The sequence below is a fragment of the Monomorium pharaonis genome, chromosome 6 (genome assembly GCF_013373865.1).
Source record: "Monomorium pharaonis isolate MP-MQ-018 chromosome 6, ASM1337386v2, whole genome shotgun sequence".
Taxonomy (NCBI): Eukaryota; Metazoa; Arthropoda; class Insecta; order Hymenoptera; family Formicidae; genus Monomorium; species Monomorium pharaonis.
In genome coordinates this window covers 17,256,693-17,271,418 of record NC_050472.1, presented here as the reverse complement: position 1 = coordinate 17,271,418, position 14,726 = coordinate 17,256,693, and the positions used below count along the sequence as shown (strand labels likewise).

Sequence of the window (14,726 nt, the reverse complement as noted above, 5' to 3'; positions counted from 1 at the left end):
AGCGGAAAATATGAGTCATAGGTATCTAGTCTAAATGTATCAATATAGTCATAATGTAAGAATATTCAAAATGCGCTAGATCGGATTGTGCGCAAATAAAACCGTGCGCGATTGAACGGTGTGCAATTGAACAGTGCGCGATTGAACGGTGAGCAAAAGAACCGTGCGCGATTGAACAGTGCGAGAAAAAACCGTGCACAGTTGAACGGTGCGCGAAAGAATTGTGCGCAATTGAACCGTGTGCAATTGAACTGTGTCCAAACGAACTGTGCGCAAAAGGCTTGTGTCCAATCGAACGGTGCGCAATGTTTCGTGTCTAATAGCACGGTGGGCAATTGCAACGTGTCCAATTGTACGGTGCGCAAATGAACCTCTCCCTCTCTCACCAATGTAGAATTTCGTGCCAAATTTGCCTAAGCGCTTTTCCCAAATTATCAATCAACATTTGAAAGTGCAAATTTTCAGTTTTCCATTGTTTTTTTTTGCGGAGCGCTGTACGTCGATGTATTTACGAGTAATAAGCGATGAAAATCAAAATGACCATTTTTTCTTAAAATCTCAATAACTAGGTCAAGAAAAATCGCACAGCAATGAACAACCGCTCAAAATAAAGGGAAAAGATCCCGCTGTAAAATGCAAATAACAAAAATTTTTCGTGATTTTTTCCACAGCAGATGTGATGCAGTAAATTTGCATAAAAATTTTTATTTTGACGGTACAAGCTTTATCATTGTGCCGTTTCGTAAAAAACAAAGATAATTAAAATCATCAAAATTCAACTAAAAATAGAGAGTTCAAGCTTTAAAATGTGTTGTGATTGTGATGCACTCACACAGAAAATGTCGTCAAAGATAAAAGTGTCGAGTGACACCTCGCGCTCGTGACACCGTCCGGCCTTCACGCCGGAAACCGTACCAAGTAAGGTACCCGGTTGCCACCCGAAGTCGTCCGATGGAATGTACGTAGCCATCTATTGCTCTGGCTAAGCAGGTATGGCCAAAAGCCCGTGAACGCGAAAGAAGCCCCCTAGCAACAAGTCCAAAAAGCGGTGTATACAAACACCGCGGAAAGAGAACGAGCGGGCTCATTACTAATCCATCAAGTGACGAATCTATGTCGCTCAGTATAACACTGTGTTATACCTATTATTATGAGTTTGATAAATAACTGTAACTACGTTGAAACCAAATATATCTCTTTATAGTTATAAAGTTATTCTTGGCGTTATCTATTTGATACCTGATTCCGAGAGTGAGACCCGATTGTGCACATAAACGATCAGACACATTAGTATTTTCCTATCGTACATAGTCCCGATTGGACACGGGCTTAATTGGACACGGCCCCAATTGCACACCATCCCGATCGGGCACAGACTATTGGACACAACAGCGATCAAACATATAATGTTTGAATCGGATACGGATTCGATTGCGCACCCGTTCGCACACGGACCCGATTGCACAAGGGTCCGATTGCACACGGACCCGATTGCGCACTGACCCGTTTGCACACGGACCCGATTGCACACGATACAATTCCGCATCGCAGAATAATTCAAAAACAACGTAGATAGCATAGAAAATTTATTATAAGTATTCATAAATATTTTACAAATTTATTTTTAAAAAATATTTTTTAAAGGTCATATAGGGTTATGTTTCACAAAACCATTTAGAAATAATACAAAAATTATTATTAACAATATATAGAATACATTTTTAAAATGTACTGAAAAATATTTATGGTACATGAACTCGAACTATTTGTTATATTATTTGATAATAATAGTATATATAAATATTTATTTAAAATATTTTCATAAATATTTATCATAATTTTTTATACCTGGCAAACTCAAAATATTTTATACATAAAAATATGTACAAAGTTAGCATAAATATTTTCCTTATAAATATTTTAGTCGCAAACTCATGTGGTGAGCAGAGAATGCTTTGCGCGCGCGCGCACACACACACACCCACACCAAGGGAGGGGAATTCAAAGGGGGCGTTCGGCTCCCTCCTACACCCACCTCGTCCAAGTCGATAACCCATGTACTATCTGCAAACGGATCGATGCGCAATCGGATTCGTGTGCAATCGGGTCCGTGTACAATCGGGTTTGTATGCAATCGGGTTCGTGTGCAATAGGGTCCATGTTCAATCGGATTCGTGTGCAAACGGGTCGGTGCGCAATCAGGTCCGTATGAAATTAATTCTGTGTCCGATTCAAACGCTATGTGTCCGATCGTTGTTGTGTCTAATAGAGTCTGTGTCCAGTGCACAAACCTATAGGAATTGTGTCCGATTAGGACTATGTCTGATCGGGGCGGTGCACAATCAGGTCCGTGTCCAATCGGGAATGTGTCCGATTGGGAAATACTACTGTGTCCGATCGTTTGTGTGCGCAATCGGGACATTCCCGATCCCGAGGAGTCAACGGCAGCGTTCCCGTACCGTGTCCCGAGACAAATACTTTTTGAAAAATAAAAATGCGATGATTTGTCATGGTGTTATAGTAATTTAAAGTTATGCAAAATTTCGGTACAATTTTTGTATGCACTAATTTTATTGACCAGTATATATTTAATGTAGATAATAAAAATTACTTCTTTTAAAAAAGGCGTCAAGTGTGTGGGTTGTATGTGTTTCTCTTTAAGAAAAATACCAGTATTTTTATTTTGCACTGCTCCTATTTTTTTACATAATACAAAATAAGTGTAAATGTGCGAAATGACAAGAAATTGCCTTTTTAAATAAAAGGATAAAAATTTGTTTTTTCTATAAAAATAATGATATAAAGTAAATGCGCTAACTATAAAAACGGATATTTACAAATTTACTGCTTTTTAATGTTAAAATGTTATATTTAATAATATGGTTCTATATGTATTATTGAATAATATCTATTATTATAATAGTAAAGCGTTTCGATTATTATATTAACATTTGTGACGTGACATCTGCGAACTGCCGTCCGTTACAATGGCCGCGTTTTCACCTCGCGGATTTTGCGTCCTCCCGCTCGAGAGTAGGTGCGTTGGCGTGGCGCGTTTTGTTCTATGTCCGTGTGCCGTCTTGTGTACCGTTTTTCTGTACGATCTAAGTCATTTCAAGCGCTACGCCAACAGTGTGGGGGAAATCGGCGACTGCAAAACATAGGACTTTGTATGACTTTAATGTTTCATTCCACAAGAAAATGCCAAAAAAACACCGGAACAAAAAAGGAGAACATCGGGGAATTACCAAGACCTCTTGAAAGCGAGGACATGTAGGTTGTACTGCCTCTTTCACTTTGCCGTACAATTATTGTTAATTGTAAGAATCTTGATATTGTCGCAAGAATGAATTACAGAGTCTGAGGAGACACCTTCTGCTGGCGCACAGACGGGATGGCATCCGGACGGACTCCACGCAAATCTCGACGAGGAGAGCGGAGACGGGAGGAGTTATTTCCTGCCGATCCACGAAATGAGAATCAGGGAACGACATCCCGGAGAATGGAAATGCGGCGGTTTATGAAGGAAGGAACCGTCGTCGACAAAATCGAAAAGAGATCCCGTCACAAAGGACCGGCATCATTCAAGCACCTAGGCAAAGTAGGGCGCATCGCAGCGTGGCCCCCGCGGAATCGACAATCGATCCTCATTTTGGCTGCGGAAACTCGAGTCATCAGATCTCGGGTTGAAGGGAGTGACATTTGTAAGAAGACGCAAGAGCCAACCAAAGATCCCGAGAAGGCGAGTGAGGAGCGGTATTGGTGAGACAAGCGTCACATAAACTGTAAAGTCGCCGATTTCACGAGTCGCAGATCGGCCGCGAATTACACATCGTTATCATTTTGCGAGATTTTATAGTAGCTCGAATTTCGAGTCTATTGTGATACCGTTGTCTCGCTTGATTCCACCTACGTGGATACATATTGTTACGCGCGGGCCCGCGGAAATGAAAGAGACACTTAAGAACTTTTATATCAGGCAGCTTTATTCCGAGCAATTACAGAACGCGTCCGACAAGGCTCGAGACCGAGATTAGACTTTTGTTGAACAAGCGTTGCCAAGAGCGTGACAACTGACAACGCTCTCGGGAAAATCAATATATCGATCGGCTTCAGGACAGCTCAGTCGCAGTCGCGGAGTATACCGGGCGACGCTCGTAACAATATTTTCGTTCGCTTTTCATTATGCGCGCGCCTACACCGCAGCCAGGTCACTTTTGTCGATTAATGTCGCGGAATTCCATGTAATTTTGTATTCGATTCCGTCAGAGTGCGTGTTTATGATTATTTATCGCGGCGTCTACGAGTGATTATGTTATAGCGTACGTTCTTCACGAAATAAATTTCATTAGCAGGAGATCACGAACTCAAAGCGTGCCGCGCGAGCTGTAACGCATTGTACGTTCTGATTGTCCTTGACGACTGCCCTCGCGTCGGAAGTTTGATGACGATTCAATTGCGTTTATAAAATATGAAGACACGCTTGAAAATATCCATCAGGATCGCATCGCAGATATTATAATTGTTCCCTTCCCGACTCAACGTTAATCCGAGTGAGAACCGGGTTGTACGCAATTTGTAGTATCACCATTCATCCGTGTGTTCAAGGTCACGTTAATCATTGTAATTGTTTGAAATCGGAAATCCAATTGTTATTTTATTGTTTAAACTGTGTGTAAATAGTTCTCTCGCCTTCTATATTCCAGCCGTCCATGCCGAATCTTCCCCTTTATCATCTTTCAGGGCTGAGTAATCGGTTATCGGAATCACCAAAGTTCATGTCAAATACAATATTCGTCCTTTTTGCGTTTCCGTTCAGGAGATAATTACCTGTGCATCCTGCGAAGGAATGAGACGCTTTCTCGTATCTACGCTTTTTGAGTGAGATGTACTGAATTGCTTGCCGTCTCGTTATACTGGCTACGCAAAATAACGACATGGACAAAGGCGAAGTTGCTCGTAGCCCGTCAGCACGGTCGCACATTATATAAAAACTAAAAAAGCATAATACAAATAAATTTTTTGTTGTACCCCTCGTTGGAGTACGTTGGGAATCGCTGCCCGAGATGTCGCGAGAAGGGTTTTTAATTAGCTCCGTTCTTCGTTTTGAGCACTTTATTATATTGTCCGTTTACAGTACACAGTTAGATCGCGACGCCGCAAGGCAGAGTGCTGCGTCTATGAGTTCACTGTTTATGACCGCGCAAAGCAGAGTGTCGTGGTTGTATACAATACAATGTTTTTGTGTCGGCGATACACGACCCCGCAAAGCAGAGTGTCGTGTATTAGGCTCGGATTGTCGGGTTCTGATTGACCCGTCTCTCACTTTCTTTCGGCGGTTTATATATCTGTTAATTCGGTAGTCGGATCGAGAGAAGAGGAGGATTGCGTGAAGGCATAAATCAGTGTTCCAAAATCTTGCTTAGACAGCAAATGCTGGCTAAGGAACATTGCGCTAATTGTTGAGCGGATTGCGCGGAACCTCGCACAATGCGCTTGATGCTGACTGCTGCAGCTGACTGACTTACGTCATTGGTGCTACTGATACCTTTTTTATCTATTATATTGGTATGAGTGTGTCACTCATAACAATTTTATAAAAAATAGATTAACACTGTTATAGAAAATACTCTCTAAATTACAATCAGTGAAAATTCAGTAAAAATATACTAATTTTCAAAGGTATACTTTCCGGATAGTACAGTTTCTTCTTAAAGATTTCATAAAGTATTCTTTCTTTCTGAACAGTAATTCTTTAGGAATTTATAGAAGAATGCTTTAAGAATAATGTAGGAAGTTACATGCATTATGATTCAAATTCCTCAGAACTTCTTAAAGTATTTATTATAACTTCTCCAAGTAGATATCTCAAACACTATCCAAAGAATGTCTAGGGAATTTCCTGAGACATGGTAATATGCCCTGGTAAAAAAATTTGTCAGAATTAAAAAAATTGTTTTCAGGATTTTTGACAAATGTTCCAATTTTTTATAAAAATTGGAACGTTTCTCAGAAAAATTTAAAAAATAAAAAATTCTGATTAATTTAGGAAATTTTTAGTATTTCTACTAAGTATTTTTAAAAGTTTCTGAGTATTGAAAACTTCAACAAAAAATAAAAAATTCTAATTATTTCTACGGTAATTTTAAGAAACAGAAGACTATACATGTTTCAGCCAGACCACAATCGTACCTGTTGAAGCATGTTTAATCTCTGTACCCGAAAAAACGGGCACCCGTCCAAGTGTCCATCATCGCCGACGTTGCTTGACTTCGAAAATCGTACGCATCCTAACGCTTCGTGATGATCCATGAACACTTCTTGTTTATGCATACATATTTGTTATAGATCATTACAATAGATGTTGTCAGAAGGATGAAACATGTAGTTAACTTATATTTTTATGAATAAATATAAAGTTTTACAGTTTTTTTACTCATTTTTACATATGCGCGCGAAATAGCATGTGGATTTACTATGTAATAAAATTTATATAAAGCCTTTGCTTTCCATGCCTTAATTCAATTCCACTTATTTATCTAAAAAAACAAGGATAATGTACGGTATATTATCAATAAGTTTGAAAAGGTTTGATTTTGTAAACGCGAAGGAGAAAATTAGATGATACTTACGTTCGGTATAGGCAATGTTCCGTTTCACGGACGATATGCACGGTACATTGTTCACCTTTGTTGTTTGTCTAACGAGGATGAATGTTGCATCATGCACATCATGCGTGAAACGGAACGCGACACTCTGTCGTTGCAGATTAGTATGCTCTTAAATTGTATATTAATTGGTTTGCTAATTATGTAGCGTATTTTTTATATAAATGAATAAATTAGCATTTATTAAGCGATATATAATTGTAAATATGTAAGTAAAATTATCTGAACACTCAAGTAATTTCTAATGAATACTCAAAGTATTCCAAATAATAAATTACGAGGTATTCATTGCAATAAACTCTTAAGGAATATTTCAAGGTGAATTAATTGTGGCTAATTTCTCAAAAATTCTTTATGAGCCGAGTCTTGACACAGCGTTGCGCCGACGTTTCGCAAATGTTGCAGACTGCATCATCAGGGCAAAGAGCTCCGATAATGAGTTCTCTTGGATTGTAACCGTCTTTATACACCCCATGTCCTGGTGGTATGGATGAGAGTGAGGGGAGGAGACGGAGTTATTCGTCCAATAGTAGCACAATTTATTGGCCTACCATTGGTAAACGGTTGGTCAATTTTAATGCAATATTGACTCAATATTTGCCAAATAATATGTGTTGTTCGGAAAATGTTTTTAATTGATTAATTAAAAAATCGGAAGACGGTATGTCAAATCGGGCTTATCTGAGAACCTTTATCACGGTTAAGGTTATCGAAATGTTTCAAAATTTCTGGACTTTCACAACGCTTTCTGGCAAAGTAATCTCGAGAACGAGCTAGCATTGTAGCTTTTTCATATTGCACGGAGTGTCCAAGCTCCATCCAGTGTTCGGCTAAGGCTAATTGAGAAAAGTGGCCGTATTTTGTACACCGTTGATGTTCTTTAATTCGTGTACTAATCTTCCTTCCGAGTTCTCCTATGTACACTTTTCCGCAAGAGCAGGGGATTTTGTATACACCTGGTGATTCTAAGCGCGGTCTCTGATCCTTCGGATTGGGAAGTAATTGGAAAATTTTCCTTTGTAGTTTGAAGATTACTTTTATATTGTGTCTACGCAAAATTTTGCTAATGCATTCTGTCATACCTTAAAGGAAAAAAAGCCATCTTATTCTCTTCTCTATCTTTTTCTTCCTCTTCATTCGGCGTCGCGATGTTGTTGAGACTGGAAATTTTGTTCTTCAATCTTTGAACTGTTTGACTGATGTTTCTTCGAGAGAGATTCAGTGACGCACAATACAATTAGACACGTTGCAATTTGCCACCGTGCTATTAGAAACGAAACATTGCGCACCGTTCAATTGCGCACCGTTCAATTGGACACCGTTCGATTCGACACGGTTCGATTGGACACCGTTCGATTGAACACAGTCCGATTGGACACCGTTCTATTGGACACCGTTCGATTGGGCACAGTTCGATTGGACACAGTTTGATTGCGCGCCGTTCGGTTGCATACCGTTCAGTCAAACGCATATTAAATGTTCATACATTATGGCTGTATTTGCAATGTGTACATAGGTTAGCGACTTGGACGGGAGGGGGGAGCCGAAGGCTCCCCTTGCACCTCCGTGTGTGTGTGTGTGTGTGTGTGTGTGTGTGTGTGTGTGTGTGTGTGTGTGTGTGTGTTGGTGTGGGTGTGTGTGTGTAAAGCATTTACTGCACTACATGGGTTTGCGACTTAAATGGTGCGCAATTGAACGGTGTGCAATTGAATGATGCGCAATTGAACGGTGCGCAATGTTTCGTGTCTAATAGCACGGTGGGCAATTGCAACGTGTCCAATTGTACTGTGCGCAAATGAAGGCCTTCCTGTTTCTACTACTATATACATTTTTTGTTAGAACTTGAATAAGATGTTCTAATTCCCCATTCAAAGAAGTTGATTCAGAAATTGCGCCTGAGACGCTATCGGCGGCTCGGCCGTCGAGGTCGCGAGCGGTAGTGGGGGAACGGTAGGCGTTGCCTCTAAAATCTGACTGAAAAGGGCAACTATCTCCGAGCACTGGCTTAAAGTACCATCTCCGTTCCTTCTAACGAACACATCTAGAAAAGAGATTTGGTTGTTTTGTTCTACTTCCATTGTAAACTGAATGTTAGGATGCTGAAAGTTGAGAAAAACAAGAAATTGAGGAAGAGTATCTCTGCTATGGCTCCAGATGACAAAAGTGTCATCAACATGTCGGAACCATGTAGATGGTTTGAGAGCTGCGTTTTTTTAGAATTTGATTTTAAAAACGTTCCATAAAGATATTTGCGATAAAGATATTGCGATCCATAAAGATATTTCCATAAAGATATTTTCTCTCTCCAACTCCTTGGACCCGGAATCGTGGCAAACACTGGATCGAATAACATATGAACAAGCCAACCATTTCTGAGACAAGAACACGGAAATAAGAAAGTAGGTATTTACTATATGATAAGATCAGTCCTCAGGTCCAAACTCCAGTCTCCACACATGCAGTAAAGAATCTTAGCAGTCAAGCTCTATCTGAAGTTTCTGTTTATTCCAAAGGACTTAATTTCGCAGTCATCCTTATTAACATCCCTAGGAAAGAAATTATCAGCTAAATTAAAACGGCTATTTTTTACCTCTCTCCTGAAGAAAGCAACAACATTAGAAGACGGACGGCCAATATCCTCTACAAGGCAAAACTCCCCAAACAAAATATACGCAGAGAAGAACGCTTAGCACTCAGAAATCTGAAACAAAATAACAATATTTTAATTCTACCAGCAGACAAAGGGAACATCACGGTGGTTGTGGATAAGGAAGACTACTGGAAGACTATAAGGAAGACAATAAAATCAAGGTCATGCTCTCGGATCACAAAGTTTATAAAACACTTAAACGCAACCCGAATTCCACTATAAAAAAGAAAACGATCTCTCTTCTTAGAAATGCAGAAATTCTTTGAACAAACTTCTGAAGTACCAATAAGCTCTCCTATCTCACCCATTATCGCAAATATCTTTATGGAACATTTTAAAAATCTAATTCTAAAAAACGCACCTCTCAAACTATCTATATGGTTCCGATATGTTGATGACACTTTTGTGATATGGAGCCATGGTAGAGATACTCTTCCTCAATTTCTTGCCTTTCTCAACTCTCAGCATTCTATATGCAGTTTACAATGAAAATAGAACAAAACAACCAAATTTCTTTTCTAGATGTGTTGGTTAAAAAGAACGAAGATGGTACTTTAAGCCATCAGGTCTATTAAAAACCAACACACACAGATCAATATCTTCACGCCACTTCTCATTATCATCCTTCGCAAAAGAATTTATTCATTAGTTCACTGGTATATAGAGCCCTTAAAATTTCTGAGCCAATTTCTTTGAATGGGGAATTAAAACATCTTAATCTAATTCTAACAAAAAATGAATATAGGGCCGATTTCATCAACTCCAGTTACCTTAACCGGCCGGTTATTCCATTGGAATTAACCAATCGTATTTGTCGTTAAGCAAAATTGACAAATGCGATTGGTCAATTCCAATGGAATAATCGACCGGTTAAGGTAACCGGAGTTGGTATAATCGGCCCATAGTAGTAGAAACATCAGTCAAACAGTCCAAAGATTAAAGAACAGAGTTTCCAATCTCAACAACATCGGAACGCTGAATGAAGAGAAAGAAAAACAAAGAGAAGAGAACAAAATAGGTTTCCTTCCGTATCTTCAAGATACGACAGAAGGCATTAGCAAAATTTTGCATAGGTGCAATATAAAAGTGATCTTCAAACTACAAAGAAAAATTTTCCAATTACTTCCTAAACCGAAGGATCAGAGACCGCGCTTAGAATTACCAGGTGTATACAAAATTCCCTGCTCTTGCGGAAAAGTGTACATAGAAGGAACCAGGAGGAAGATTAGTACACGAATCAAAGAACATCAACGGTGTACCAAATTCAGGCAATTTTTTTCAATCAGCCTCAGCCGAACACTGGACACTCCGTACAATACAAAAAAGCTACAATGCTAGCTCCTTCTTAAAGTTATTTTGCCAGGAAACATCTTGAAAGTTTGAAATTAGAAATTTTGAAACATCCCGATAACCATAACCGTGATAAAGGTTATCAGATAATTTGGCACACTGTCCTCTCGGTTTTTTAATTGATCAATTAAAAACATTTCTGAACAACACATATTAATGCAATATTGGCAAATAGTAAGCCAATATTGCATTAAGATTGGCCAACCGTTCACCAATGGTAGGCCAATAAACTGTGCTACTATTGGACGAATAACTCATTCCCATCCCTACCACCAGGGCAAAGAGGTATATAAGGACGGTTACAATCCAAGAGAGTATCGGAACTCCTAGCCCTGATGATGAAAACTGCAACGTTTGCGAAATCTGGGCGCAACGCTGTACCCTTTCTATTGGAAGCAGCGTCAATGGCCGTAAAAGCTTTAAGTCTAAAAAGAAATTCTTCATGTATTCATTTTTCTCTTTTGCAAGTATTCTTTAAAATGACTTTTCTATGATTACTCTAAATACTTCAAATAACAAATCGCGAAGTATTCATTACAATGAACTTTTAAAAAATACTTCAAAGTGAGCTAATTCTGGCTAATTCCTCAAGAATTCTTCATGTATTCATTTTTCTACTTCTGCAAGCATTCTTTAAAATAACTTCTTTGTGAATTTCTGTTCATCTCTGTGCTATCTGGGTTGTCAATCAATGAAATAAGTACATTGATCTTTTAGTGCTTATACACTAATTCTGAAATGAAAGTCACTAAAAGACAGTGAATATCCCTTAATTATACAGGTACACAAATAAAGTGTATCCGGTGGACTAGATCATGATATTTTTATGTTTTTGGGATTGCTAAATCCGAATTCGAAGCCTGTTTTGGCTCATCAGATCAGGGTTCTTTACTAATCTCGAAAAATTATTACTAAAGTGACACTTTTTGGACAAAATTTGTAATCTTGACGACTGAAACTATTAGAGAAAAAGAATATTCTTATATTTTTTAATTGCATCACGTAATTACATTTATGAAACGTAAACCAAGAAAACAGACTTTCAAATCCATATAAATCAGGAGAAGAAGGGAAGGCAATAGATCTACTCAAGGCCTAAATCAAGACGGTATAAAAAGATTTGAAAGTCAGATCTACTTTTTTCTGTAATAACATACATTTGAGAGTCTACTTAACTTACCGTTAAGTTTTATTTAGTATGAAAAATCGATCGTTACAAAAACGCAAATCGTTTACAGCAAACGCATCTTACCTAACAAACTGATTGACTTTGATTGGTCAACGGGTCGAATATAGGATGGGTTTTGGTTTTTTGTCTAGTAAGCTAAGATAGAACTTATGACGTTATTAATCGTTCCCGGGAACGATTATCTTAAAACCGGTCAAAAAAGCTATGTATTACAATCCGTGATAATACACTGATTGCAATTTAGAAAGTACCAAAATATTAATAACAATAATTATAAAAAATTAACATTTATGAACAATTATTTATTAATATTATAATAAATCGTTATTTCCCTATTTCGCTATTTTGCTTAGCAGTGTTAAGTTCTTTTTTTAAATAAAACATTTTTTATTATTATTATACTTTTAAAAGTGTCACATGATACATGCCGCATGCTGTATAAGACCGACCTTTGCACCAGTTAATATATCGAGTAATATCAGTGTTGTAAGTTCCTGTCCTAATTTATATCGAGTACTTGCGATATTACAGCAATTATTGCAATATTGCTTAGATTGCTTAGACAGCAAGAGCCATTTAGGCAGACCTTGGTCACAGGTATATGGACCCGAAAGAGCCCACTTGGCAATTAGTCGAAATATCGAGTATGAAAACGAAAAGAAATCGAGTAAACTACTATTAGTGTAACGTGTTAGTTTGTAACGAGGAAAATATACATATTTTAAACTCATAACTCGGCGTTTTCACTGAGTTTCCGAGTAAGTCGTCAGCAGCAATCTCGATCAGTGTCACGTGACCAGAGGTACAACAATAATAATATACATTATTTAATAATATGTACAAAACCATATTACTGAATATAAAATTTTAATATCAAAAAGTAATAATAAATAAATTTTGTATTTATAAATATTTGTTATTAGAGCTGCATTTACTTCATATCATTATTTTTGTAGAAAAAAACATTTTTTATTCTTTTATTTAAAAAAACAATTTTAAGTGATTTTATACATTTATATTTATTTTGTATTATGTAGAAAAAAATAAGAGCAATGTAAAATAAAAATATTATTAGATTTATGTAACATAATGACATTTTTTTTTAAAAAGCACATACAAAAAATTGATTTTTGAAAATTCTATGAGAGTAACAAAAACGAACTTATTAACTTTATTTCATCAAGAATGCCTTGTTATTATGCAATACTATTATAATCATGTAAATTGCAGATCTACCCATAGGAGAGTCGATGGAAGAGATCGCCGAATCTGTAGATGAATTACGAGAGAAACTTGCCAATATGAAGAAGCTCATGAAAGAGCGAAGAGGTACAACACTGGGAGAGATTAGTGCACGAAAAAGGAAAGAAACTTCTAACATAATAGACGGCAATCTCTTATCCTGGATTTTTGGATTGGCTCTTGCGGGGATCCTGATAGTTAGTGGCTATGCTTTCTATAACCTTTATCATGCGGTGCTGAAGAAATTCCCATCCCATCACACGGAATTGTAAAAAAATGTATTTTAAAAAACGTATAACATTCGAAATTTTCTCAAATTACTGACAGCATTACAAAGTCAATTTTACTTAATTTCCGCAAACAATATTTCAACTAAAGAAATTGCAACACCGTCAGATATTCTTTTCGCTACACAGTTTCTTATGTTCAATTGGTTTTAAGTAAATATTATAGAAAATCCAAGTAAATAATGATTGAAAAATAAAAAATAAAAAATTTTTGACAAAAAATGACAACACCTTAATTTATTTTTTATCAGAAAAACATTTATTTGTTTAAAAAAAAATTTATTCGTTTAAATAAATAATTTTATAAATAGCAAATCCCTAGCAAGCATTTAACTGTTTTAATAAAAAAAATTGCTTTCAATAAAAAGTTAAAATTGATTTTTAATTTTAATTGATTAATTTGGGTGACCGCCTTGCGCTTTCCCACTCCTTTCTCCCACTATCAGAAGAAGAGATATATAGGGACGATCACAATCCAAGAAAATTCAGTATCAGAGCTCCTAACCCTGATGCAAATTGTTTGTCAAACGTTGGCGCAATAATGTATCAAGACGCGGCATGTATTCGAAAACCCTGTCTATAAGAAAGAATGTCAATGGGTGCGAAAGCTTCAAATCTAAAATAAAGAACCTTCACGGAAAAGTTATTTTAAGGTCTATTGCATCTTTCGATGCAACAATGTATTTTTTCTACCTAAGGAGTTGAAACTCGCGGAAGGAGGAAAGGCCAAGTTCCCAAATCACTAAGCCACTCGTCTTTTTATGTTGAAATAAGAAAGTGTTTATTTCTTTCACATACATCTTGGTTTTCAACACACGCGGTCATTGGAGATGCTGCGTTGTATTACATGCGTCGTGATAAGATACGGCGCAACACTATGTTAGCGCGTTGCTCGGTCGCTCGCTCGAGAGATTCGTGCTCCCGGCTAGGTTTCAATAATTATTTTAAGTCCCGCACTCAACACTTGCTCGCGGGTCACGTGTAATGGCGTGTTTGATTAGTTACTGATCCGGAAGATGATTATTCCGCTGAAGTTCCTATGAAGTTCCGCTTAAAACTTAAGCATTCACTCGCGGGAACATACGTATATGCATGATTGATTGCTGACTGACCCGTGGCCCGCTAATCAACAGCCGCTTAAATAATGCCGCGAGACAGACATACTGGAAAGGCAATGGGCCCTCGACATGACCATATATAATCATAGCCGCGAGTGAGTCCCAGTTGCGCACAGTAATAAACGGACACAGCAGGCATGATTGTTGCTAAGCAATAGAAAAGAGTGCGTTGCCTGGTGCGTTGACCGGTGCAATGGTCAGGCGGCACCACACGAGGCATGC

General features: G+C 37.7%; 1 protein-coding gene and 1 long non-coding RNA gene across 7 annotated transcripts in view; both read left to right on the top strand.

Annotated features, from left to right (window-relative positions):
• Nucleotides 1-14,028, top strand: part of LOC105833430 — a 116,554-nt gene extending 102,526 nt beyond the window's left edge. For 5 of the 6 annotated variants that reach the window (XM_036289149.1, XM_036289148.1, XM_036289151.1 and 2 more), the window contains one exon: nucleotides 13,088-14,028. In XM_036289149.1, coding sequence (XP_036145042.1) covers nucleotides 13,088-13,371 — 284 coding nt within the window. In that variant the 3' untranslated portion in view covers nucleotides 13,372-14,028. The remainder of the gene's footprint in view (nucleotides 1-13,087) is intronic. The other variant, XM_036289147.1, reaches the window with a different exon arrangement.
• Nucleotides 1,911-5,002, top strand: LOC114254426. The gene is made up of 2 exons (XR_003625786.2): nucleotides 1,911-3,273; nucleotides 3,358-5,002. It is a non-coding gene; the product is annotated as an uncharacterized LOC114254426 (long non-coding RNA).
• Nucleotides 14,029-14,726: the final 698 nt, after the last annotated feature.